This window comes from Oncorhynchus mykiss, chromosome 25, assembly GCF_057628025.1.
Source record: "Oncorhynchus mykiss isolate SJ-2025 chromosome 25, ASM5762802v1, whole genome shotgun sequence".
NCBI lineage: Eukaryota > Metazoa > Chordata > Actinopteri > Salmoniformes > Salmonidae > Oncorhynchus > Oncorhynchus mykiss.
This window is the reverse complement of record NC_143046.1, coordinates 29,602,610-29,630,000: the sequence shown is the minus strand read 5'-3', so window position 1 is coordinate 29,630,000 and position 27,391 is coordinate 29,602,610. Positions and strand designations below refer to the sequence as shown.

Sequence of the window (27,391 nt, the reverse complement as noted above, 5' to 3'; positions counted from 1 at the left end):
TTCCCTTCCACCAACACACACCCCTTACAGAATGGAGGAGCGCGTCCAGGAGCATGTGGTTATGCTTCACCATCTGGGTGCCGCCATGGATCGCGTTGTCCAGACAATGGACCGCAGGGAGAGACAGGGAGTTCTTCCAGCGCCTCCACCAGCACAACCGGGGTCTCTTCTGAGCGCCCCTTTCCCTCCTGAACCCAGTGGAATCCATCTCTCCTTGCCACAGGAGTACGACAGGAGTGCTGCCAACTGCCAGGGGTTCCTCCTTCAACTAAACCTCTATCTGGCCACGGTCCACCCAGCTCCCCCGGACCATGAGAGGGTGTCCGCTCTCGTCTCGTGCCTCACCGGGAAAGCCCTTGAGTGGGCCAACGCCGTGTGGAGTGAGGGAGATGCGGCGTTGGACCATTTTGAGGAGTTCACCCGCCTTGTCCGGGCAGTCTTCGACCACCCACCCGAGGGCAGAGCGGCAGGTGAGCGCCTCTACCATCTGAGGCAGGAGACGAGGAGCGTCCAGGAGTTTTCCCTAGAGTTTAGAACCCTGGCTGCCGGCACGGGATGGAACAACAGGGCCCTGATCGACCACTACTGCTGCAGTCTGCGTGAGGATGTACGGCGGGAGCTGGCCTGCAGAGGCACCACCCTCACTTTCGACCAGCTAGTGGACCTGTCTATCCGGCTGGACAACCTGCTGGCTACTCGCGGACGTCCAGATCGGGGTCTGGTGGTTCCATCCTCCCGCACCCCCTCTCCGATACCCATGGAGCTGGGAGGGGCAGTGCGCAAGGAGACTGTGGCCGCAGAGGTCACATTACTGGTCGGTGCCGAGTTGGTTCCTCTTGGAATCGAGGCAGCAGGCAGGGCGCTCTGGCATCACCCCAGGTGAGCTGGCACCATTCTCACCCAGAGTCCAATGCACATATGTTTGTGTCTGTCACTTTTCCTGAGTTTTCCCCACATTTCCAGCATAAGGCACTCGTAGATACAGGCGCTGGGAATTTCATTGATAGAGCGTTAGCTCATAGTTTAGGGATCCCCATTGTTCACGTGGATGTGCCCTTCACCGCTCACACCTTAGATAGTCGACCATTAGAGTCAGGGTTAATTAGGGATGTCACCGCTCCTCTGGGCATGGTGATGCAGGGGGGTCACACGGAGAAAACTTATTTTCCTTATTGACTCTCGTGCGTTTCCCGTGGTGCTAGGCCTACCCTGGTTAGCTTGTCATAACCCCACTATTGGCCACAGAGGACTCTCACAGGGTGGTCGCGATAGTGCTCAGGTAGGTGTTTAGGGGTTTCCGTTGGTGCTACTACGCTGGAGAGTCCAGACCAGGTCTCCACCGTGCGCATTCCCCCTGAATATGCCGATTTGGCTCTCACCTTCTCTAAAAAGAAGGCAACTCAATTACCACCTCATCGACGGGGCGATTGTGCGATAGATCTCCTGGTAGATGCTGCACTTCCCAGAAGTCACGTGTATCCTCTCTCACAGGCGGAGACGGAGACTATGGAAACATATGTCTCCGAATCCCTGCGTCAGGGGTACATTCGGTCCTCCACATCACCCGTCTCCTCAAGTTTCTTTTTTGTGAAGAAGAAGGAGGGAGGTCTGCATCCGTGTATTGACTACCGGGGTCTAAATCAGATCACGGTGAGGTATAGTTACCCGCTACCGCTCATAGCCACAGCGATAGAGTCAATGCACGGGGTGCGCTTCTTCACCAAACTAGATCTCAGGAGCGCTTACAATCTGGTGCGGATCCGAGAGGGAGACGAGTGGAAGGCGGCTTTCAGTACCCCTTCTGGGTAGTATGAGTACCCCGTCATGCCGTATGGGTTGATGAATGCGCCATCAGTCTTCCAAGCTTTTGTAGACGAGATTTTCAGGGACCTGTATGGGCAGGGTGTAGTGGTGTATATATACTCCGCTACACGCGCCGAGCATGTGTCCCTGGTGCGCAAAGTGCTTGGTCGCCTGTTGGAGCATGACCTGTACGTCAAGGCTGAGAAATGCCTGTTCTTCCAACAGTCCGTCTCCTTCCTAGGGTATTCCATTTCCATGTCGGGTGGAGATGGAGAGGAGACTGAACCCTCGCCAAGCAAGGTTGGCCATGCTTTTCACCCGTATTGTGTTTAGCCTTTCTTACAGACCAGGCTCCCAGAACCTTAAGGCAGACGCATTGTCCCGGCTGTATGACACAGAGGAGCGGCCCCGCCTCTTGTTTGGTGGCGCCGGTAGTGTGGGAGCTGGACGCGGACATTTAACGGGCGTCACGTGAAGAGCCCGCACCCCTCAGTGTCCAGCTGGGCATCTGTACTTTCGGTCTGCTGTCTGTGACCGGCTGATCTGTTGGGCCCACACGTCACCCTCCTCTGGTCATCCTGGGATCGGTCGGACGGTGCGTTGTCTTAGTGGGAAGTACTGGTGGTCCACTTTAGCTAAGAACGTGAGGGTTTATGTTTCCTCCTGCTCGGTGTGTGCCCAGTGCAAGGCTCCTAGACTCCTGCCCAGAGATAAGTTACAACCCTTACCTGTTCCACAACGGCCGTGGTCGCACCTGTCAGTGGATTTCATAACCGATCTTCCACCTTCACAGGGTAACACCCCGATCCTGGTCGTTATGGATCATTTTTCTAAGTCCTGTCTTCTGCTCCCTCTGCCCGGTCTCCCTACGGCCCTACAGACTGCAGAGGCCCTGTTTACACACGTCTTCCGGCACTACGGGGTGCCTGAGGATATAGTGTCTGATCGGGGTCCCCAGTTCACGTCAAGGGTCTGGAACGCGTTCATGGAACGTCTGGGGGTCTCAGTCAGCCTTACCTCAGGTTTTCACCCCGAGAGTAACGAGCAGGTGGAGAGTTAACCAGGATGTGGGTAGGTTTCTGAGGTCTTATTGCCAGGATCGGCCGGGGGAATGGGCGGCATTCGTACCCTGGGCAGAGATGGCCCAGAACTCACTCCGCCACTCCTCCACTAACCTCTCTCCCTTCCAGTGTGTATTGGGGTATCAGCCAGTTCTGGCTCCTTGGCATCAGAGTCAGACCGAGGCTCCTGCGATGGACGACTGGTTCCGGCATGCGGAAGAAACATGGGATGCCGTCCATGTCCACCTTCAGCTCGTTGTACTGTGCCAGAAAGTTGGTGCAGACCGTCACCGCAGTGAGGCACCGGTGTTCGCAACGGGGGACAGGGTCTGGCTCTCGACCCGAAACCTTCTCCGTTCATTCCATACTGGATTCGAGACGTCGGGCAAGGGGCCTTCAGTACCTCGTGGACTGGGAGGGGTATGGTCCGGAGGAGAGATGCTGGGTTCCGGTGGAGGATGTGTTGGATCCTTCCATGCTGCGAGATTTCCACTGTCTCCATCCAGATGGCGCTGCGCCCTGCCCTCCGGGTCGTCCCCGAGGTCGGCGCTGATGCCCTGCTGGGGCCGCACGTCAGGGAGGGGGTACTGTCACGACTTCCGCCGAAGTCGGTCCCTCTCCTTTTTCAGGCGGTGTTCGGCGGTCGACGTCATCGACCTTCTAGCCATCACTGATCCATTTTTGATTTCCCATTGGTTTTGTCTTGGCTTCCTTCACACCTGGTTCCAATCTCATCAATTACATGTTGTGTATTTAACCCTCTGTTTCCCCTCATGTCCTTGTCGGAGATTGTTTTTTTTGTCTGTGATGTTCTATTTAGTGTTGGTGAGGCGACGGGTTTTGTACCCACTTTGTTATTTTGTACATTTTGGAGGTCTGTCAGCATTTATTAAACAACTCCATTTATACCAAGTTCGTTCTCCTGCACCTGACTTCCCTGCCACCAACACGCACCCTCCTTACAAGCTAGTCTAAATAGTGTCTATGGTATTTCTCCAAAGGTGCCTTTGAAGTTTGGTCATTTATTTATCTGTGGGTCACTGGGAGTAGAGTCTGTCACCAGGGTTCCAGTCTGAGTCTAGGGGGGGGGGGGGACTAGTGGGCATGGAGACAATAACATATAAAAGGAATGGAAACATTGTAGTTTGGGTTTCCAAATTATCATGTTCGAATTGTGCAGATCTTACATAATGTACGGAGGTTGTGTAACAGTGTATGAAAATAATTTGGTTAAAGGTTAAAAGGTGTGAAGTTGTACTGCTTTTAATGCTGTTCTTCTTCTGTCCCTGTGGGTATGTTTGAGTATGTGTGTTTGCATGGTGGAAAAAGGTTATGAAATATGCACCCCTGTTTTTCCACCCAGAAGCACAATAACTCTGCAAAATAGCTGTCCCTATCGCAGGGATCCTCTCGAGGGTCATTAACCAGCCATAGTGTGTGTTTTGTGCCTGTATGAGTGTGTGTTTGTATTTTGTATTTGCAAAAGCTTTTCCACCAGCTTAGAGCCTCCAAATCTATTCCGAACAAATTAACACATTGTAAATGTTCTTTTTATCTGGGGATAAAAAAAAGTGTTTTTTATTCCACTGCCACTCAGTGACTAAATAGTAAAATAGTGAGGCCATTGAAAAGGGAAGGCATTTAGACAGATTTGTTTGGGAGAGAGGATAGTGAGCGGTGGCGGCGCCATAATCTTTGTGAGTCTCCCAGGCTTTGACACTGCTGTAAAGACACCAGCACACGGCTCGGCCTTGATTCTATTGGTGTCGTTTCAGTTAGTAGAATATGGGCACTGGGCGCAGGCACAGGACTGGCAGCATCGATTTGTGCTCGGGCGCGAAGAGTGGCGCCAATACTCTTACAGAGAAGATCAGATCCATTATGCCTTTATTTCTTGTTCCACTGCCGCGCCTCGGGGGAACATTATTGGGTTTTAATTACAACTGTGCATTCATTTGATTGCAATTTCAGGGTAAATGGTAATTGATTGTGTTTTCTTTCTTGGCACGGCTACAGCAAGGCATTGAATATGCATTACACTCTATAAAACTCACAGGGCTGTAGTATTGTGTTGTAGTGCTTGTATTGTTTTATGTCTGTGTGTGTGTTGATATCACAGATGAGCTGGGGAAACCTCATGCAGCACGTCACACTCAGTGCTTGTGTCAGCCTGTAAACATTGCCCCCATTGCTGAAGCTATTGGGTCGTAAAGTGTTAAGGCGCTATCGCTAAACTGCACTGGGATATCCCTCCACTGCTGTAAATCTGAACCCCCCCCAGGTTCTAGAGAACTGTCTGTGATGCCTGACGAAGAGGAGTATGTGTGTACAGTATGTGTGGCAGGTAGCCTAGTGGTTAAGAGCGTTGGGCCAGTAACCGATAGGTCGCTGGTTCGAATCCCCGAGCCAACTCGGTGAAACGTCTTCCAATGTGCACTTAGCTCTTGGTAAGAGCGTCTGCTAAATGACTAAAATGTAAAAGTCTGTATGTATGTAAGCAGGGTTTATGGTGAAAGACACTGAAGGTGCTGTATACATGTCTGTGGAGAGAGGGTTAAAGTGAATCAGTGAGCATAAAGGACACCTCTTAAAGGAATGGGATATGTACTTTAAAATAGATGGATGTAGGAACGGAGAGAGTGATCGATATGATTAAAGGAGGCTGAGAGAGTGCCTGACAAAATGATGAGGTTGAGAGATATATGGGGACAGAGGGGAAGATAGAACAGTGAAGAAGAGTGAGGGGGTGAGCTTATCTCCCTCTCTCACACACATAAACAAACACATTACAACAACCATCTCTTGCATGTGTTCCTCTATACATACTCCCTTACCCACCTCCCTTGTTCACTCTCTGTCTAACACGTTTACACACACACACTCACTCAGTTACCGCCGAGGCAGGGGATACCCTATGTGGGAGGGGAGGTACAGTGAGGCAGGGGTGGGGATGGTGACAGGGAGGAGAGGAGAGGGGTGAGACCGTGGGGTTTCCCTATGTTGTAGTCACAATAAAACCAAATAAGATATGGATCATAAAGCTCCCACCAACATGACTCATTGACTGCAATACACAACATAGCTACGGTGATAGGGGGCGGTGAGAGGGGTACACAGTAAGGGTGTGTGTGTGTACTCTCTCTCACACCCCCTTTTAATCACAGCTTTGACATGTAGCTAAGATTGATTTCCAGCCATGGCAACATGACACACTCCAAAAAAAATGACTCTTATCTTTAATCTCATTGGTCACATTTAGCCTCATTGATTTTCCATGTGATATGGGCTTTAATACTGTAGGTCGTTACAGAATGATATTGTTACTGTCGGCACAGTACACTATAATAATAGCTGCCTATACTAGAAGCATATCTCTCTGCTCTCAGCCCCTTGATGTGTGTGAAGGCTTCCAGCTGTGCAGCATTTCAACAGGGGGAGTCATCAGCTCACTGCTGTCCCTCTCTGCATTGTCCTGTGCTCCAAGTAAAGCCATGTATTCTAATGGGATAATTTTAAGTCTGTGTACCCAAACCACCAGTCATAGACAGCCAGGCTTGGGGAGGAGAGGAGGAGGAGGAGAGGAGGGCATATCATTTCCATGCAGATAGCTTTTTCTCTCCTCTCTCGTTTTTTTCTTTCTATCTAAAATAATGTTCCCCCGCACCAATTTGCCGAGATGTGTTTTGCTCCGTCTAGCTCTGGATAGTCGTGATTAAAATGGTGTTGGCCTTTTTTCACCGCACCGTGGGTTTTACTGAACACTAGCCATTACTATTGACTGAGGGAGAAACTGATGCAGCCACTGGAGTCATGTGGATCCAGCCTCCTCTGTCAAAGAGACTCTAATAGAATAGGACTAGGGTTTCCCTCCATCTTGGCTCCTCCTTGTGTCAGATTCTTCTGTCTTCCTTAGAATAGAACAGGGGTTTCTGGAAATCCCTTCCATCTTGGCTCTAAAAGTGTCTCTGTCCTCCATAGACCCAATCTAGTTCAATAAGGCGAGGCTGGCAATCGCTTCCATTTGGCTCTCAATGTGTCTGTGTCTATCTGCATGCGCCTGTCATCCATAGCCATTCACTCCACTCCAGGGTGACTGCAGCGAGCCAAATCCACATAAGCTCATTAATGGAGGTAGAACAGGACTCCTGGATCAAAAGCTGAGCAGCCCATCGTTTTCCCACCAAGCTGTTAGAGCACGGCACAGGAATGAATACTGCCTCGCCTCTCCATGCTCGATACGCTGTTTGCTCGCCATGGTAATCACAGAGAGAGGGAGATGTGGGAGGAAGGGCAGGAGAGCGGGAAGAGAGATTGGGGGAGTGAGTAATGGAGAATGGGGGGACTCGAGAGAAAGGGTTGAAGAGCAATGAGGGAGAGAGGAAAACATACAGAAAAATAGAGAACAAGAGCAGATGTATTGCGCTAACTTACTACCTTTAAACTAACTGCTCTCTGCCTCCTCACGGCTAGACAAATGCCTGGGCTTGGCGGTCAGAGAGAGGCAGGCTGATGCATGGCCAAAGCACAGGGAAATAAAGCGCACAGCATTAGGAGAAAGATCACCATTAATGGCTCTTTAGGCTGTTGACACTTGTTTTCAGGATGTTGTTGTCCCAGGTTTTAAATGTGTTGCATTTAAACATTCAACCCAGTTTAGTATTTTGGGAAAATAACAGTCCATTTCAGCATCCTCTTCGTTTGCCGCCTCCCCTGCACTGTTTTTGTTGATTTCATTAATGCAATTATAATGAATTACCTTTCACCAGATAGAACTCAAACGAGTTTAATCCGATCCCTCTCTCCTAAAGCAGATTTGCATTTCAGTACGAGGGTTTAATTGGTTTTATCTGACCTTCAAACCAAAGCATTAGCCATGGTCGCGCGCTAACGGAACAGTTATATAAGTGGAAAACCCCATCTCTGAATCTTTTTAAACTGTGAAGAGCATTTTCTGGGAGAATGGTTGAGAACTGTACTCCTTACAGAGGGAAGGAGTCTCAGTTACCCTGCTTCTCAGAAGTCAGAACAGTCAAAGACTTCTTCATCTGTCATTTGGTTCAGACACAGACATAGAGAGACAGTACACCCTGGGGGCTAGCTCGGGCTCTGTCTGTCATCAAAGGCAGAACTGACTGCAGCAGACACGACCCCTCCCCTAACGGTCCTTCATTTCCTTGGCGTTTGTTAGAGTAGACTGTTGATGACCAGGTTAACAACAACATATATTTAGCAGCCTGCATGCATATACATATACAACTAGGACACTTTTTAAAAAAAGCACCAGCAAGGGGGGTCATTTTGACGCCAAAGGGTCAAAAACGTCACGATTTCCAAAACTATTTTTTTTATCCTTCTGAAATTTTAGGACTTTGTCAAGCAACTAGATACCGACATACACTGAGTATGCCAAACCATAGGAACACCTTCCTAATATTGCGTTGCAAATGACAGTATAGCCACAAACCTAGATGACTGAGTTAGCCGTTTGGATAAGGGGATTGTAAATGTAAATGACAATTGTTTTAGATTGATTTTACCTTATGATCGCTGGAGACAAATGTGAAACCGGTAATATGACAGTAAACTGCAGCACATCACCTTTTCTACTGTGAAGTTTAGGAAATGCTGGCCTTATCAATCAAATGTATTTATTATGCCCTTTTTACATCGGCCGATATCACAAAGTGTTATACAGAAACCCAGCCTAAAACCCCAAACAGCAAGCAATGCAGAAACACGGTGGCTAGGAAAAACTCCCTAGAAAGGCAGGAACCTAGGAAGAAACCTAGAGAGGAACCAGGCTCTGAAGGGAAGCCAGTCCTCTTTTGGCTGTGCCTGGTGGAGATTATAACAGTACATGGCCAAGATGTTCAAACGTTCATAGATGACCAGCAGGGTTAAATAATAATAATCACAGTGGTTGTAGAGGGTGTAACAGGTCAGCACCTCAGGAGTTGTCTTTTACCTTTATTTAACTAGGCAAGTCAGTTAAGAGGCCTGGAGTAGGTTAACTGCCTGTTCAGAGGCAGAACGACAGTGTACCTTGTCAGCTCGGGGGTTTGAACTTGCAACCTTCCGGTTACTAGTCCAACGCTCTAACCACAAGGCTACCCTACCGCCTCAGTTGGAGAGAGTCTAAAACAGCAGGTCCGGGACAATGAACAGGTCAGGGTTCCTAAGCCGCAGGCAGAACAGTTGAAACTGGAGCAGCAGCACGACCAGGAGAACTGGGGACAGCAAGAAGTCATCAGGCCAGGTAGTCCTGAGGCAAGGTCCTAGTGCTCAGGTCGTTAGAGAGAAGAGAGAAAGAGAGAGACAGAGAGAGAGAATTAGAGGGAGCATACTTAAATTCACACAGGACACCGGGTAAGACAGGAGAAATGCTCCAGAGGGGTCAGGAGACACTGTGGCCCCGTCCGACCAGGCAGGATATAACCCCACCCACTTTGCCAAAGTCCAGCCCCCACACCACTAGATGGATATTTTCAACCACCAACCTACTACCCTGAGACAAGGCCGAGTATAGCCCACCAAGATCTCATCCACGACACGAACACGAGGGGGGTGAAACCTGCAGGGGTGTAATTTGGAGACTCAAGCTTCTGTAGACATGCGCAAATCACAGTATAGTGCCAAACCTACCGAGTTGATTTATGATTTCTATAAAGTTGAAATGATTTGCCCAGCCTTCACTGTATAGCCACCGTTAGTAATACCCGCATGCATTCAGAACTGTCACTTTAGCGTTAGTTTCCTTACATTTTGCGTCATTCCATTACATCGTTAGTTTAACTTCCTTACCTCAGTCACATTCGTGTGGTTGTTCTGGAGGATCGCTAGCAATAGTGCATCATATTAGGCCAACGTATTACAAGTTGTGCAGTCATTTGTGGCAGGTAGCCTTTTTGTATCATTATGGAACTCAGGCCATATGCACAGCCGCAGTTTAAACCTGGAGCCTGGAGCACGGTTCAAAACGACTGGTCCGTTGTCATCACAGTTCCATGATTAGTGAGGATTATTAGGACAGATTTATAGGAATACTGTTCAACCCCTATTGTAAACTACTCTCACCTTCCAATTTTTCTAGTTTTTTAAAATTATTATTCATGAGTACTTTGATAACCCTAAATAGTATTTTTAAATCTACCAAATTGTTGCAAAGCTTTTTTACAAATATTAACATGGCTTTCTTTAATTGATCCCTAGTATTCTGAACCGTTCTTTAATTGATCCCTAGTATTCTGAACCGTTCTTTAATTGATCCCTAGTATTCTGAACCGTTCTTTATTGTCTGTCGAGAAAATTCCCATTCAAATGAAAAGGTACACCAACTCTAAAGGGATGGCTTTAGATACCTTTACTGAAACCCTACGAGAAAATCTGTCAGCCAGCAAGTGGGAGGGTTTTCAGTGGTTGAATTACATTTATTCATGCGCAAATCAGCTGGGCTTGACAATTTAGACCCTCTATTTCTGAAACTATCCGCCGCCATTGTCGCAACCCCTATTACCAGCCTGTTCAACCTCTCTTTCATATCGTCTGAGATCCCCAAGGATTGGAAAGCTGCCGCAGTCATCCCCCTCTTCAAAGGGGGAGACACCCTGGACCCAAACTGTTACAGACCTATATCCATCCTGCACTGCCTATCTAAGGTCTTCGAAAGCCAAGTCAACAAACAGGTCACTGACCATCTTGAATCCCACCGTACCTTCTCCGCTGTGCAATCTGGTTTCCGAGCCGGTCGCGGGTGCACCTCAGCCACGCTCAAGGTACTAAACGATATCATAACCGCCATCGATAAAAGACAGTACTGTGCAGCCGTCTTCATAGACCTTGCCAAGGCTTTTGACTGTCAATCACCATATTCTTATCGGCAGACTCAGTAGCCTCGGTTTTTCTAATGACTGCCTTGCCTGGTTCACCAACTACTTTGCAGACAGAGTTAAGTGTGTCAAATCGGAGGGCATGTTGTCCGGTCCTCTGGCAGTCTCTATGGGGGTGCCACAGGGTTCAATTCTTCGGCCGACTCTTTTCTCTGTATATATCAATGATGTTGCTCTTGCTGCGGGCGATTCCCTGATCCACCTCTACACAGACGACACCATTCTGTATACTTCCGGCCCTTCCTTGGACACTGTGCTATGTAACCTCCAAACGAGCTTCAACGCCATACAACACTCCTTCCGTGGCCTCCAACTGCTCTTAAACGCTAGTAAAACCAAATGCATGCATTTTCAACCGTTCGCTGCCTGCACCCGCACACCCGACTAGCATCACCACCCTGGATGGTTCCAACCTAGAATATGTGGACATCTATAAGTACCTAGGTGTCTGGCTAGACTGTAAACTCTCCTTCCAGACTCATATCAAACATCTCCAATCTAAAATCAAATACCCTAGTAAAACTGACTATCCTACCGATCCTCGACTTCGGCGATGTCATCTACAAAATAGCTTCCAATACTCTACTCAGCAAACTGGATGCATTTTATCACAGTGCCATCCGTTTTGTTACTAAAGCACCTTATACCACCCACCACTGCGACCTGTATGCTCTAGTCGGCTGGCCCTCGCTACATATTCGTCGCCAGACCCACTGGCTCCAGGTCATCTACAAGTCCATGTTAGGTAAAGCTCCGCCTTATCTCAGTTCACTGGTCACGATGGCAACATCCACCCGTAGCACGCGCTCCAGCAGGTGTATCTCACTGATCATCCCTAATCCCTCATCCCTCATCACCTCATTTGGCCGCCTTTCGCTCCAGTTCTCTGCTGCCTGTGACTGGAGCGAATTGCAAAAATCGCTGAAGTTGGAGACTTATCTCCCTCACCAACTTCAAACATCTGCTATCGCTGCAGCTGTACATAGTCTATCGGTAAATAGCCCACCCAATTTACCTACCTCATCCCCATACTGTTTATATTTATTTACTTTTCTGCTCTTTTGCACACCAGTATCTCTACCTGTACATGACCATCTGATCATTTATCACTCCAGTGTCAATCTGCTAAATTGTAATTATTCGCCTACCTCCTCATGCCTTTTGCACACAATGTATATAGCCTTTTTTTCTGTGTTATTGACTTGTTAATTGTTTACTCCATGTGCAACTCTGTGTTGTCTGTTCACACTGCTATGCTTTATCTTGGCCAGGTCGCAGTTGTAAATGATAACTTGTTCTCAACTAGCCTACCTGATTAAATAAAGGTGAAATAAAAATGTATTATTTTATTAATTTTGTCAATTTTGGGGGGAAGCCTGGCTGAATACCAACTACTGAGAAGTACGTAGGAAAGTGTACATTTCCTAAGTATGAATAGGGCCCTTCCAGTGTTCTCCTTCGGTGTCATGGTAGCTTAGCGGTGTGCCAGGGTTGAGCTGACAGGAAGTCTCCATGGAGGTGCCATGTCACCGGCGCTGTCTGACAACAGCAGTGTTCCTGTCACCACGGTCTGGGCCAGGACTGGCTCTGGGAGTGACAGGGACAAGGGAGGATGAGAGATGAGCTGAGAATATTTATCTACACTGAAGGTGTATTCACACTTGGTCCATTTCAGACAATTTGTGAACTCAGGGTGGTTCCCTTCATTTTTGGGGGTGGAGTGTGAACACTCCAAAGGAGCTCAGAACCCTCAAAAGAGCCCTGGAAGCGAACCGAACTGAGACCATTTTGAGAGGTAGTCTCAAAAGGGCAATGTGAACACAAAGCTCTCCACGTTCGCGTGTCATTATTCCCACACCACACAGTAGACTACTGCAACACCATTTCCCCTGCCATAACCCCTCACATTGGTGAGAGAAGATGATGTGCAGGTTCGTGGGAAAAGAACGTGTGCTGTTTATGGATATTGATTAGAGATTGTCAAGGATGCACAGATTCAAATATATAGTTTTGTACTGACATGATGTTCAGATTATTTGTTTGCAATATGTTGATCTATAAGCTAAGATAGCTTCATAAGCTGTTTATTGATTGTGGGGTTTGAATGGTGTGAGAAGACAACATATTTGGTGAGAATCACAACATAGGGTACAAAATCAAGGTCATTGCTATCCGGGACGGGATCCTTGTGATGTCCCAACTCTGACATTACACATTGAAGTTGACATTTAAAATGGTAAAGGTAAGGGTTAAGTTTAGGTTAAGGTAAGGGTAGGGGTTAAGGTTAGGAGTCAGGGTAGGGACGTCCCAAGAATTTCAGATAACACTAACCACAAAATCAATGCTAGCACAACGCTACATCAATGCTGAATGTTGGAAAAAGATATTGGTTCCTTTCTAAACATAGCAATGTGAACGCAAAGAGGACTCCAGCCACAAAATAGGTGAAGTGAACTGGCAAAAGAGTTGAGTCCTCATTCAAAGTTAGGTGAATACAACGAGAACGGAGTTGTTCTGTAACTGTAGGTGGACTATACATGTGTAGAGACTCCAGCCCAGAGTGGATGTATGACTACACAAACACACAGAGTTGTTCTTCAACTGTTGGTGGACTATACATGTGTAGAGACTCCAGCCCAGAGTGGATGTATGACTACACAAACACACAGAGTTGTTCTTCAACTGTAGGTGGACTATACATGTGTAGAGACTCCAGCCCAGAGTGGATGTATGACTACACAAACACACAGAGTTGTTCTTCAACTGTAGGTGGACTATACATGTGTAGAGACTCCAGCCCAGAGTGGATGTATGACTACACAAACACACAAAGTTGTTCTTCAACTGTAGGTGGACTATACATGTGTAGAGACTCCAGCCCAGAGTGGATGTATGACTACACAAACACGCAAATGTGCATTTCATCTAGTGTTGCACTCCCTCCTGCTTCTTTTTGAGGAATAATGATGTTGAATGGGAACTCTCCAGAGAGTAGTATTGTGTTGGGAAAGCCTGATGGCTTTCTTGATGACTGGGTGACTGATAGTCAGTGGTGTAAAATACTTTAAAGTACCACTTAAGTCATTTTTTTTTAGCATCTGTACTTTACTATGTATATTTGACAACTTTTACTTCACTACATTCCTAAAGAAAATAATGCACTTTTTTACCTGCTAAGCATTCAAAATGTAACAAGTTATTTCGGGTGTCAGGGAAAAGCGTCATTTTCCCGACACCCAAAACGACTCGTTACATTTTGAATGCTTAGCAGGACAATTGTCTAATTCACACATTTATCTCCCACCTCAGCTGTAGATCTCTGCAGTTCATCCAGAGTGATCATGGGCCTCTTGGCTGCATCTCTGATCAGTATTCTCCTTGTATGAGCTGAAAGTTTAGAGGGATCTTGTTGCCTCTGATCTGGCAGACTCACTAAACACAAATGCTTCGTTTGTAACTGATATCTGACTATTGAAGTGTTCCCCTGGCTATCCGTAAATAAATTAAACCAGAAAATCGTGCCATCTGGGTTGCTTAATATACGGGAATTTGAAATGATTTATACTTTTGATACTTAAGGATATTTAAAACCCAATACTCTTAAGACTACTCAAGTAGTATTTTACTGGGTGACTTTCACTTGAGTCATTTTCTTTTAAGGTTTCTTTAATTTTACTCCACTGGTGATAGTTTGTCATGATCACAACATACAGTGCCTTGCGAAAGTATTCGGCCCCCTTGAACTTTGCGACCTTTTGCCACATTTCAGGCTTCAAACATAAAGATATAAATCTGTATTTTTTTGTGAAGAATCAACAACAAGTGGGACACAATCATGAAGTGGAACGACATTTATTGGATATTTCAAACTTTTTTAACAAATCAAAAACTGAAAAATTGGGCGTGCAAAATTATTCAGCCCCTTTACTTTCAGTGCAGCAAACTCTCTCCAGAAGTTCAGTGAGGATCTCTGAATGATCCAATGTTGACCTAAATGACTAATGATGATAAATACAATCCACCTGTGTGTAATCAAGTCTCCGTATAAATGCACCTGCACTGTGATAGTCTCAGACGTCCGTTAAAAGCGCAGAGAGCATCATGAAGAACAAGGAACACACCAGGCAGGTCCGAGATACTGTTGTGAAGAAGTTTAAAGCCGGATTTGGATACAAAAAGATTTCCCAAGCTTTAAACATCCCAAGGAGCACTGTGCAAGCGATAATATTGAAATGGAAGGAGTATCAGACCATTGCAAATCTACCAAGACCTGGTCGTCCCTCTAAACTTTCAGCTCATACAAGGAGAATACTGATCAGAGATGCAGCCAAGAGGCCCATGATCACTCTGGATGAACTGCAGAGATCTACAGCTGAGGTGGGAGACTCTGTCCATAGGACAACAATCAGTCATATATTGCACAAATCTGGCCTTTATGGAAGAGTGGCAAGAAGAAAGCCATTTCTTAAAGATATCCATAAAAATTGTTGTTTAAAGTTTGCCACAAGCCACCTGGGAGACACACCAAACATGTGGAAGAAGGAGCTCTGGTCAGATGAAACCAAAATTGAACTTTTTGGCAACAATGCAAAACATTATGTTTGGCGTAAAAGCAACACAGCTGAACACACCATCCCCACTGTCAAACATGGTGGTGGCAGCATCATGGTTTGGGCCTGCTTTTCTTCAGCAGGGACAGGGAAGATGGTTAAAATTGATGGGAAGATGGATGGAGCCAAATACAGGACCATTCTGGAAGAAAACCTGATGGAGTCTGCAAAAGACCTGAGACTGGGACGGAGATTTGTCTTCCAACAAGACAATGATCCAAAACAAAGCTAAATCTACAATGGAATGGTTAAAAAATAAACATATCCAGGTGTTAGAATGGCCAAGTCAAAGTCCAGACCTGAATCCAATCGAGAATCTGTGGAAAGAACTGAAAACTGCTGTTCACAAATGCTCTCCATCCAACCTCACTGAGCTCGAGCTGTTTTGCAAGGAGGAATGGGAAAAAATGTCAGTCCCTCAATGTGCAAAACTGATAGAGACATACCCCAAGCGACTTACAGCTGTAATCGCAGCAAAAGGTGGCGCTACAAAGTATTAACTTAAGGGGGCTGAATAATTTTGCACGCCCAATTTTTCAGTTTTTGATTTGTTAAAAAAGTTTGAAATATCCAATAAATGTCGTTCCACTTCATGATTGTGTCCCACTTGTTGTTGATTCTTCACAAAAAAAATACAGTTTTATCTTTATGTTTGAAGCCTGAAATGTGGCAAAAGGTCGCAAAGTTCAAGGAGGCCGAATACTTTCGCAAGGCACTGTATATGTGGTCCAGGACCCATCATCCATTTTATGACCGACATCCACTGTGGTACAACTGAGCAATACTAGCTTGTCCCAGTCTGAAAAACATGTCAATTCTCTCCTCTCTAAAGCGTTTGCCAAGTTGCTATAGGACTGCCATTATAGTTTAACCCTGTGTAGTAAAATATTTTTTCCACGTTTTCCTTTCTCCCTGGTGATTACGTGATTGATCAATGTCATTGATTTACCAGAGTCCACATGCCTGTTGTGCGAGGCGAGAGAGAAATTAGAGGCTCTATTCAATCTGTGAAGATTAGATTCCGCGATAGAAAAGCAAAGGTTATTTCCCATTGAGCCGACATATGCAGCATTTACCGTGAAGGCAGTCTCCGCTAAAACGGGAACATGGCCTTTAATAAATTTCAATCACGCTGCAAAGCTGAACTTCAGTGATGCGGATTTAGTAGAGCCTTAAGGGTAGCCGATCCTACAACACCCAAGATTTGCCGAACATACAGGTTACTTTTTTTTTTTTTATCCTTTTTTCGTGACTTCTAATTGGTAGTTACAGTCTTGTCCCATCGCGGCAACTCCCCCACGGACTTGGGCGAGGCGAAGGTCGAGAGCCACGCGTCCTCTGAAACACATAATGACGCCTCAAGCCCTGCCTTAGACCGCTGCTCCACTCAGGAGGCAAAACATACAGGTTCTTAAAGTGACAAAATAAAGTCAACCGGTTGCAAGTTATTTTCTCCTTCACCGTTAATCAAAACCTCAAGACTTCGCTATTAAGCCTAGCCAAGGAGCACACAGGAGAGACCAACATCAAATATACTAACAAAAACAGGTTCTGGTGCCGGGTCAAGGGAAGCACTACCTAAACATTAATTCAACTTCAAATGAAGAAAAATCGAATGTATGCTCTCAACTTAGTCAGCCAGTTACACACTAACAGCCGGCCTCATGGAAACGTCTCTCTTACCTGCACCTTCCCCCTCAAACAACAAAGAGATCTTATTTAAAGAAACAGTCAGCCAATGAAATGACAGGATCAATCAATCAATTAGGCAGAAGCGCGCATGATAAGCAATGTCGGCTCAAGAAGAGTGAGAAACCAGCATAACTTCCAACCAAGTCTCAGATTTAAATACCTCAGGTTTAGTTTATTGGTGTTTCTGCCACTGTAGACTGAATGCATAGATGGTTCCCAGGCAGAAAGCAGTTGCAAGGTAATTAGGAGCCGACAGAGAAAGCAGGAAGAACAGTGCTTTAGTACGGTAGTATAACAGCGGTTGTCTCAACAGATAATTCCATCTCCCTATATTATAGAAAACTACAATAGAGGCGAGTTTGCAAAACGGAGTGCATTACACACAGGCAAGTGTGCTTGTGAGGACGCACACACACACACACAGACACACACACACACACACACACACACACACACACACACACACACACACACACAGTTCATGCCCTGTTTACTGGAAAGCGGTTGAACCTGTTGATTCCCACTGCTGGGAGAGGGCAATAGTTTGGTGAAGGATTGACTAATACATAGTAATCATGTCGTCTATTACAAAGCCTCTGCAGAGGGAACATCCTCCAACAAATGTAATTATTAATTGTCCCATACATTATTAAAACTGCAGAGTAAAATTATAATTAACGTTTAATCTTATGTTTAATTAATGGTAATTTGTATCTATGGCTTAAAGCTATTAATTATTTGCAATGATGAACATAGAAGCTTTTGAAAATACAGTGGTAATTTGGTAAGCATTGAGAGCTGTATGTCTTGAGTCAGATGCTGTATAAGGATTGTTCAACTCTTGAGTGTGTGTACTCTCTGAGCAAGGGTGTGTGTTTGAGTCTTGCCTTCAACTCCTGTTCTTAAGTAATGATGCTTCATATCTCAGTGCCTCTCATTTACTAAAAATCAAGATATGAGAAGGACTCTTCAAACCTCCTTCATCAGTGTCCCGCCCGTCTCCAAGGCTCATCATGTCTTCTCTCTCTCCCTCCCTCTCTCTCTCTCTCTCTCCTCAGGAACACTTCACCCCGGAGTGTAAGTTCAAAGAGTCGGTGTTTGAGAACTACTACGTGACCTACTCCTCCATGATCTACAGACAGCAGCAGTCTGGTAGGGGCTGGTACCTTGGTCTGAATAAAGAGGGGGAGATAATGAAGGGAAACCATGTGAAGAAGAACAAGCCAGCAGGCCACTTCCTTCCCAAGCCTTTGAAAGGTGAGTCTGTCCATCTTTTTAACTATACGGTGCTTATACGGTGCTTGGCTCGATTTTGAAGACAATGGAGAAAAATAGGTTTCTTAGGAAACTTTACTTAAAAAAAGTATGTTTCTTGATTATTCTCCCAAGGCCATTACATTGCAAATGAACGTTTATTGGTGATTCACTATAGCCTGGAGCACTGAGCTTTGGCAGCGGTTATTTGTATGAATGGGAGACTTTCCTGCCCAAAAACACAAGGCTTCTCTTTAATTAAATGTCCCTGTTCCCTTTACCTATTCTCCCTCTCTTCCCCTCCCTCAATGTGGGTAGTATCTCCCTACTGCCTGGAGAAAGGCTGCTCTCAGCTACCCTGCCGCTGGGTGTTCTGCTCGGAGGGTGTTCTGCTCGGAGGCAATGGTGTGTGGGCGGGGCTATTGAGCGCTTCCCAAAAGCGATTCATACTTCACTGGAGCCAGACAGTGGAAAAGGCATTGGCAATGTCCATGGCAAAAAGCTGCAGGAATGATACAGTTCTGCCTGTTTTGAACAGTGACAGCTAGGCTTTTTAACGCTAATGTCTTGGCCAACCAGGCCAGGTGCCTCATGGGAGGAGAGGGAAAGAGGGGGTATGATTGGGTGCTGGATAGATGGATCTGTTCATGTTAAAAAGGCCAAACCTCTTTCATCTAGATAAACACACAGGCTTACCTGAACGAGAAAAAAGAGCGCGAGAAAGCATCAGTACTCCACTTCCACAAGATGAAAGGATGAGCTTTCAGATGAAAATTCCTCCTCAAAGTAAAAGAACCACTAGCGACCCAAATTACTCAACCGACGAGAAATGAGCACCCGAGCGGCTAGCAATTTCTGTAAAAAATCTGATCAGACGATCAGTCATTCGGTCATTTGGATCTGTCAGTTCCAAGCTCCTTTTATGGTTACAATTTACAGACTAAAGAGACTATCACAAATACATTGTTATCCCGTTCATGTACGTTCTGAAAATCATGGTTAAAAAAGTAAAATAAGTTGGAGTGCCTAAATGAGGGCAGGAGGGCATTGGAGAGTGATGCACTGGGCATTGAATCCCTTTCAACCCCTTTTTCACAAGGGCAGAAAGGCACAGCAAACAGGCAGCTGTAATGACGATGATGCTTTCTCTCCCAGGTTGGCTGGTCTGCTCTCATCCACCGACCAATTGACCAGTAGCTCATTAAAAATCCACATCTCTGCTCACTGAGATCACTGAAGAATCACTGAGAATGACAATGAATAGGAGTTGTTGTGCATGGTTGTTTTAAAAGATTGTTTTATGTCAAGAAACCGAAAATGGCTAAATAATGTAATCATAATAAAGGAAATAGGGGAGCTCGCTTTCATCCCCAGAAAATGTTAAACATACAATACATTGCTTTCATTCCGAAACTACAAATCAGGCCAAAAAGGCGCATTTCTCTCAGAACCCAAATGCCAGATCTAGTTCTTCAATAGGGGATGCTGAGAGAGAATAAAGAGTGAGAGATAATAAAGAGAGGGAGAGAGAATAAAGAGGGGGAGAGAGAAAGAAAAAAGCATTTGTTCCAGCAGCCCATAAAGATCCAGAGGCAGCAGCAATACCAGCCGACCAATTAAGGAGCCGTCTCTGCATTTCAACCATCTCCACCAGCCGCTCCTCGCTCCCCCTCTCCTCTTCGCTCTGGTTCCAGTCCACGAATCTCAGCCCACGGCCTTTAATTTTACCCATCTGTGTGTGTGTGTGTGTTAAGGTGCTAGGTCAAAGAGGGAGAGATACAGTAGAGAGAGAGATGGAGGGATAATTGGAGGAAAGTAAAAGCGTATATGAACTAAGGAAGGATGACCTAGAGGTCAGGGTCCATCTCACCGCTGGGCCGGTCATCCTTCCTGATTATAGTTCCTTAATGCCGTGGATAATAAGCCCAGCATCGATTTCACACAGCTTCCCGCTTAAGTCCACTATTGATTGACTTGTTGCTTTGTGTGTAGCCTGCTGTTAAAACCAAAAAAAGCAAGGCAATGTCAAGCCCCAGGAGGGCCGTGCATTAAAACACTGGCTGTTTTCAGAGTGGCTCCTAAAGACTAGAGATCAGAACCTCTAAGGTGACTGGTGTTTCTTCTGAAATGTTTCCGCGATGCAGACAACACTGCTTTAACTTTTACAAGCTCCTGAATAACTCATGTAAGGCAGTGTCTATAAGTACTTTCTGCCCTCTAAAAATAACTTGTCCTAATATTTCTTTGGTGCTTATGGCAGGGGTGTACATTCTGTTATGAGCGTCAGTGACAGGATCAGAGGGAGTTGAGCAATAGAAGAGAATAGAATACAACTTGGAATACAACCAAAGAGGAGAACGTGAATCTCCAGATGGACAATACAATTATATTCCAGTGTATTCTTTTGTATTCTATTCTACTGCTCACCTCCATCTATACTAGCAGCCATGTGTCTTACCATTCTCCTGTCTGTCTGTCCCACAGTGGCCATGTACAGGGAACCCTCCCTCCATGACCTGACAGAGTTCTCGCGCTCCGGCAGCGGCACGCCCACCAAGTCCCGGAGCGCCTCGGCCGTGCTCAACGGAGGCAAGACGGTGAGCCAGAACGAATCCACGTAGCCGGGTGGTGGCGTGGCAGGCCGGGGCTGACGTTAGAAGAAGACACCTTACCTTCAGAAGAGTGTGACTTCCAAGCAGACTTCTCTCTCCAAAACCATTGGCGGTTCAGGACAACTTTACGACTACTAAACACCACCACCAATCAATCACCACACTCAATTAGGTTCCATTCAAACTAGCTTTCTTTATCTCTCAACAGCCAACCAAATTACACCATGGACTTTGTTTGCAAAACGCTAGGCTATTTTGAAACGCCATTTGAGAACACCATTTTCTGTTGGCGACTCTCTGGTGGTAATGACTGTGTACCAGTTAGCTAATCTTTTAACGTTTCTTACTTCCTGCAGATAACGACTTCTTTTACTTATAGGTCCTGATCATATAGACACCTACCCGGTCATATCCTACCCGGTCATATCCTACCCGGCAGGCAGGTAGGTAGAGAGGCAGGCAGGCGGTCAGGGCAACCGGTGAGGGGCTGCAGTGGGTAGAGAAGTGCCCTGTTTCTGTGTGTCATCCATGATGCTTCTGTGAATACGAAGCCGTTCCCCATGACGGAGGGCAGCCCTAGCGAAGCTGCAACCGCAGCCAGATATAACAGTAGCTCTCCTGCACACGCTCAGAAGAGATTTGAGCTCTCTAGCATAAAACATAAATAAAGGGAAAAGCGTGTGGCACTCTGAGCGACGACACCATAGCTTGCAACTTTGCTTGCTAATTTTCCAAATTAGCGGAGAGCTTTTTATTTTGGATTGTTTTGTTCCCTCTTGTTCTCTCGCCCTCCTCACTATTTGTGTTTTTGTAGCCGTCTCCACAGTTAAAGGGGTTCCAGCACACCAAAGACAGAGCTGAAAGACTGTCCCTTTAAGCAGTCGAGCCAAGCCAGTATACAGGCGCAGCTGGAGGTGTTGAGTTATTTTTAAAATTGTACATTTTTGATGAGAGAAAGAAAGAAAAGTGAACAAAGAGAATGAGGAAGAAAAGAAGTAGGAATGCTTGTCAATGTTCTAGAAAGTGTTTTTTGCTGAAGGGAAAGAGGCTATATATTGTTGGTGAGCTCTAGGGTTGAGTTGAGGTCTGAATCGACTGTATAATGTCCTTTTGTTTCTGTTGTGTTACATTGTATTCTGTCTTCAGTCCCCATGTTCTGTTCTCCAGTCCAGTGCTTGTGTCATGCCTTGCCCCCTCCCCTTTTGTTGGCTCTTACTGTCTGATTCAGTTCACCATATAAGGATATGGTGATGGCCCCCACCCAGGACTTGTTTCGTGTTTGAGTAACTTATCGTAGTGACAATTTTCTAAATAAATTTAAAAAATAGTGTGGAATTTTAGGTGGCTTAAACATTTTATAGGATATGTCATGTTTGTAAAAGTAAAAAGACGTCCCTTTCTTGCACAAAAACATGGTTGTGTTCAAAGACGACCCTTTTTGTGGGGTAATTACTCGAAGTTTCCCTTCGGCTACATACCTTGTTCATATGGAACATGCTACTGGGAAGCGTGTTTTTTTTTCCTTCTTTCGTTTCCTTCGTTTTTTTAGGTGAACCTCTGTTGCATGGGAGACAGCGGGGAACTCTGGACTGCAGAGCTATAGTGCATGATGTAGGCTATGTGTATTAACCCCGTGTTGGATCATGTGTTCCGAACTACCAGGATACAACTGAAAAACAACCAGTTCAGCCTGCTACCTTCCAAGTTGTTTATTATTTGTTGTCTGCACAAAATGCACTGAATAAAATGTTTATATTAAGATATACTTTTAAAACGTGTCTTCCCCTTTCTTTTCGCACTGACGTACTCCACACACTTCTCTCTATTCTGTTCACAGCAGATCCAATGCATCATTTCCACTAAACATTTTTGTAAAGATGAAGTGCATCCCACATTGTACAAAGTATCATACCAGTATCATTGAATGTGATACTGTACCAGTGAATAAGAAGATGAAAAATCGGCACAGTTCAATGTAGATCAATGATGCAGACAGGCGTTGTAATGTTGTATGGCTGATATGTAGCTAGGCAGGGCTGGAGTACGGTAACCTAACCCTGCTGGCCCTGAGGAGTTAATGATCTGAGCAGAAGAAAGCCAGGCCATGTCCTCCTCCTATCCTCTTATCCTATTGGCCTCTGGACACAGATGAATCACCCGGAGCCACACACACACACACAACCAGGATTGGGCTTTAATTGCCTGCAGAGTCAAGGCTCCAGTACAGGCTTATATAGCACTCGATTCACAAGCCTACAGCCAGGGCCCATTCTATGTAATGAATCAATATCTCCAATGGACATCTGGAGCTGAGGATATTTCCTGGAATAGCCCATGTGATAGAGACACTGATCCAAGGTCAGTTTACAATTTTAGACCCCAATGGGTAAAGGTACACTATGCAGAAATCCATCCGCCATTTCCTGGTTGCTAAAATTCTATTTGTTTGCCTAATTTCAGTTTGTGACAAAACAAGCAAGTATAGTGCATAGCTGTGGGGTTAAATGCTGGGGGTTTTCTTCACAAAAGGAGTGCACTGGGTCTTTAATAGTCCTGTATTAGCTGACTGATATAGCAGTCTGTAGCGCGGCTGTTTGAAGCTTGTGTACAAAACAGAAACTAAAAGAAGCAAAAACTAAACTTAAGAACGGGAAGCAGAGAAATAGCGCACATAGAACAGATTTAACGCGTCTTAGACTTGCTTTCAATGAGAATGTCAGATCTAGAATAGATAGATCCATTTTCTATGTGAATTTGGTCAGGTTGCCCAAAAGGTTACATATTGCAGCTTCAAGGTTAGGATATGAGAGGCAATGTCTACTCAGAACTCATAGCACAATACCGCAGAATCCTGAGCCATTAGTATGTTTTCTCCTCTAAACGAGGAGCCTTACACGCAGGGCACGCAGAAGCCTTGATGTAATTAGCCCCGGCAGAGGGTCCACTCCCATTGGATGGGGAAATGTCTGACCTGCCTGGTGGAACACTCCAGTTAGGCAATATGTTTTGCATCCATGCTTGTCTGTGGAACGTAATGCGGCGCTAATGCTAATTGGGAGGCTAAAGTTTACCGTGTGCTTCCCAGCTGAAACAGTTTTTATGAGGAAATGTTATGACGTTTGGTCTTCGGCAGGTTTACCGTCGTCAGTGATTGGTCAACAGTACTACTCCTAGTGTTTGTTTTCATTCAAGGAGAGATGACTCGTTTTCATGCACATTTGTCCACTTGAGAAATCGAGACGTTGGGACTATACGCTTTAATCTGCTCAAAGCATACTTCTGAGACATTTAGCATCAAGGTTTTCCCATCCCAGATCTCAGAACTGTTTTGTAGTGATTGTTTTTTAGGGGGGCAGATAGAACCTTACGGTTCTGAAATGTCAATCTGCGTTCAGCCATGAGATTCTATCTGGCACAGAATGTTACAATTATTTCAATAGATAAGTACATAGATGTCATTATTAAATAAAGAGAATACCCTTCCTTCTTTCTAATCACATCCTCAAATATATGAATTCATGTTCATCACACATTTGTTCAACCATGGATAACTAGCAACATTGCTAATGCTTAGCACTAGATGAGCAAACTGATGTATTTTCTTCTGGTCTCTGACAAACAAAGTCAGTAAACTACTTGTTATTAATCGATAAAATGTGGTAAGTTTACATTTTTGTAAAATACTCTTTCCATGGAGGGTTTCGTATTGCTATAAAACAGGACAAAAACAGCAATGCCTGTCCGAAGGGCATTTAAAGACAATTTCTCCATTTGTCAACTTCATATTCTTCATATTATATTTTGTACTAAAAAAGATAGAGGGAGATAAGCGTTTCCAATGACATCCTCGGTGTGCATCATGTGATTTTAACCAATTATGAGAGGGCATTGCCTACTAATTATTTTTTAGTTCAAAACATATGCTAGAGATGATGAATATGAAGTTGAAAAATGTAGAAATGTCTCTTTAAACAAGTTTCCTGTGTTCATGTGTTTCTACCATATAGAGCTTAAGTTATGGCCATTCTTCTGAAAAAGTGGTAAAATAAACAAATAAATCAAAGTAATTTAAGGATTTGGGACAATAAGGTTCTATCTGCAAGATGTATCATTTTGAGATGAGTATTTTTCAAGTCTCAGATCTCAGGACTGTTTTGTGATGTCTTCCTCTTTCATGGCTCAATAAGAATATCACTTTACATAGTTATTTTTGATTGACAACCCAGCATTGTGGGATTGGATTGCAGATAGAACCTTACAGCAACAAGTTAATGGTGTTTGCGCAGAGAGAACTTTCAGATCGTAAATGAACTTTTACAAAAATCGTGCAACATACAGTATCTCTTCACGTAGAGCAACTCTACGTGAAGAACTCATTTTCACCAAAATGTCAACTAGAACCTTACAGTCCCAACGTTACGAAATACTGCACCAAACATCCTAGATCTAAAATTGCTCGAATAAGACCTACTTGGCAAAAACGTCAAAATGAACTACAGATTTCTTGATTTATCTCAGATTAAGTCGGTCTATTTTGAGGAAGTGGATACTGGATATGTTGCTGCGGTGTCTCGAGGGACAAATAGTAATATTGCTGCTTTCTTTCAAGTAAAGGGAGTATACGAGTCAGACGTTCTGCTAGGAGAAAACCAAACCTTTTCTGCGGCGCCGTTACCCTCAGCGAGGACAGACAGAGCAGGAGGTTGACTTGAATCGTGAGACGATGTCACAGAACATGACAGGACTAATGAGGCACACCTCTCCCTCCCCTCTCGTCCCTCCCCTCTCGTCCCTCCCTCCCTCAAACAAGAGGTCTTGTAGATGATCAATAGCCTCTGTTTGGGTATCACTGTTACTCTCCCCAGCAAGAAAACCAAAAATTGTCACTTCAACAGGAGGAACTAACAGTGACAACTTAAACAAAACAGGTGGGGTTTTAGGAGTGGTTCTGAAAGACACTCATGAGGGTGTCCACTGAAAGTTGACTGGCAATAAGAACTGGGACCGAGAAGACACCCACCATGAGCACCCACTAAATTTGCCCAAGAACAGGCTAACAAAAACAGGGAAGATCAGATAAATTATTGTTTTTCTAGAAATTAAATATGGAGCGCCAACTTAAGGTGATGACCCTCCACATCTCTCAAGACAGCTGGAGGACTGGGCCAGCCGCTCCTAAATATCACCTGGGCCAGCACAGGTGAAACACCTTCTGACTAATGAGATGACACCAATTGGTGCGCCGCATGTACTAATGCTCTAACGACGAAATATAAATGGAATAACCAAAGCCTGTAACAGTCACCAACTGAGCATGTCAGGAATTATAGGGGGAAAATACATAAAACCATAGCTAGGATTACTAGGAAACGTAAGAGTTCCACCTAACATTTGATTTCTGAACAATTAGGACAGATTTCCCTTGTAAAATAGATTTTAATGAATAAAGGATAAATACAAATAAATGCGTGATCATTTTAGCTCGTTGCATTGTGACAACTTGATTGCCCAGATGTCAGCATGCCATGCAGTGGACTAATCTGCATTTGCAGGAGTGTTTACAAGTGTCTGCTGGCTTGGCTAGCTAACCTCTACTACTGTTATGTCCCCCTGTCATTGGTTCATTAGAAACAGGTCCAATGATTTGATTTGATTTGAATTATTCATCGCCTGTCATTCATCATACACCATGACCAAACTTTTACAAGAGCACTACATCACACACTTACTGCTATGACATGCACTCTTGGGCATTAGGGCTGTTTGCCAACAGTACAAGATGGTCACACCAGGTGGCTTTTAATCCAGACGTACACAAACACACGGGTTCAACGTGTCTTCTCATGCTGGTCTGTCACCATACAGCATATCCTCAAGCCTCATACAACAGTGGCATTATGGAGGCATTAGAGGGGCGTTATTGGGGAATTATGGGGTCATTTGGGGGGGAAAGGAACAGTGGAGTACTCCATCTCCAACAGCTGAAAGGCTCTCCAGTCTCCACCTATCATTTTAGTGAACTCTAATCTGCAGGCATGTGAGTTACAGTAAAGCACATGCACCAATTGCGCACACACACACGCACGCACACGCACGCACACACTCACACACACGCACACACGTGCACACACACTGCACCTGAGTCTATCTCATTAGTGCTGTGGCCAGTGGAGACAGGAGAGGTAATAGGGTCCTGTAATATAGCCCCTAATATGAGCTACTTCATCCTTCATGTCTTTCGACACCTCCCCACTTCTCCTCCCCACTTCCTTAATTTCCTCTCCTCCGCTCCATGCCCCATTTATTAGCAGAGGACAGTCCAATTCATTAAGGGGGACGAGTTGCCTTGTTCAGCCATGGAACGTGTTGTGAGGAACGAGAGAATGAGTCTCGTTTTCTCTCGCTCTCTCTTCCCTTGCTGTGGCCAGTCAGTCTGCAGCCGAGGGGCTGTGCCAAGCTAATGAGGCTAGCCA

The 27,391-nt window shown here is 45.2% G+C and overlaps 1 protein-coding gene across 7 annotated transcripts in view; it reads left to right on the top strand.

The window, feature by feature from the left end:
- Positions 1-22,692, top strand: part of fgf13a (fibroblast growth factor 13a) — a 218,285-nt gene extending 195,593 nt beyond the window's left edge. For all 7 annotated transcript variants that reach the window (XM_021583849.3, XM_021583850.3, XM_090219623.1 and 4 more), the window contains 2 exons: positions 18,111-18,309; positions 20,791-22,692. In XM_021583849.3, coding sequence (XP_021439524.1) covers positions 18,111-18,309; positions 20,791-20,927 — 336 coding nt within the window. In that variant the 3' untranslated portion in view covers positions 20,928-22,692. The remainder of the gene's footprint in view (positions 1-18,110; positions 18,310-20,790) is intronic.
- Positions 22,693-27,391: the final 4,699 nt, after the last annotated feature.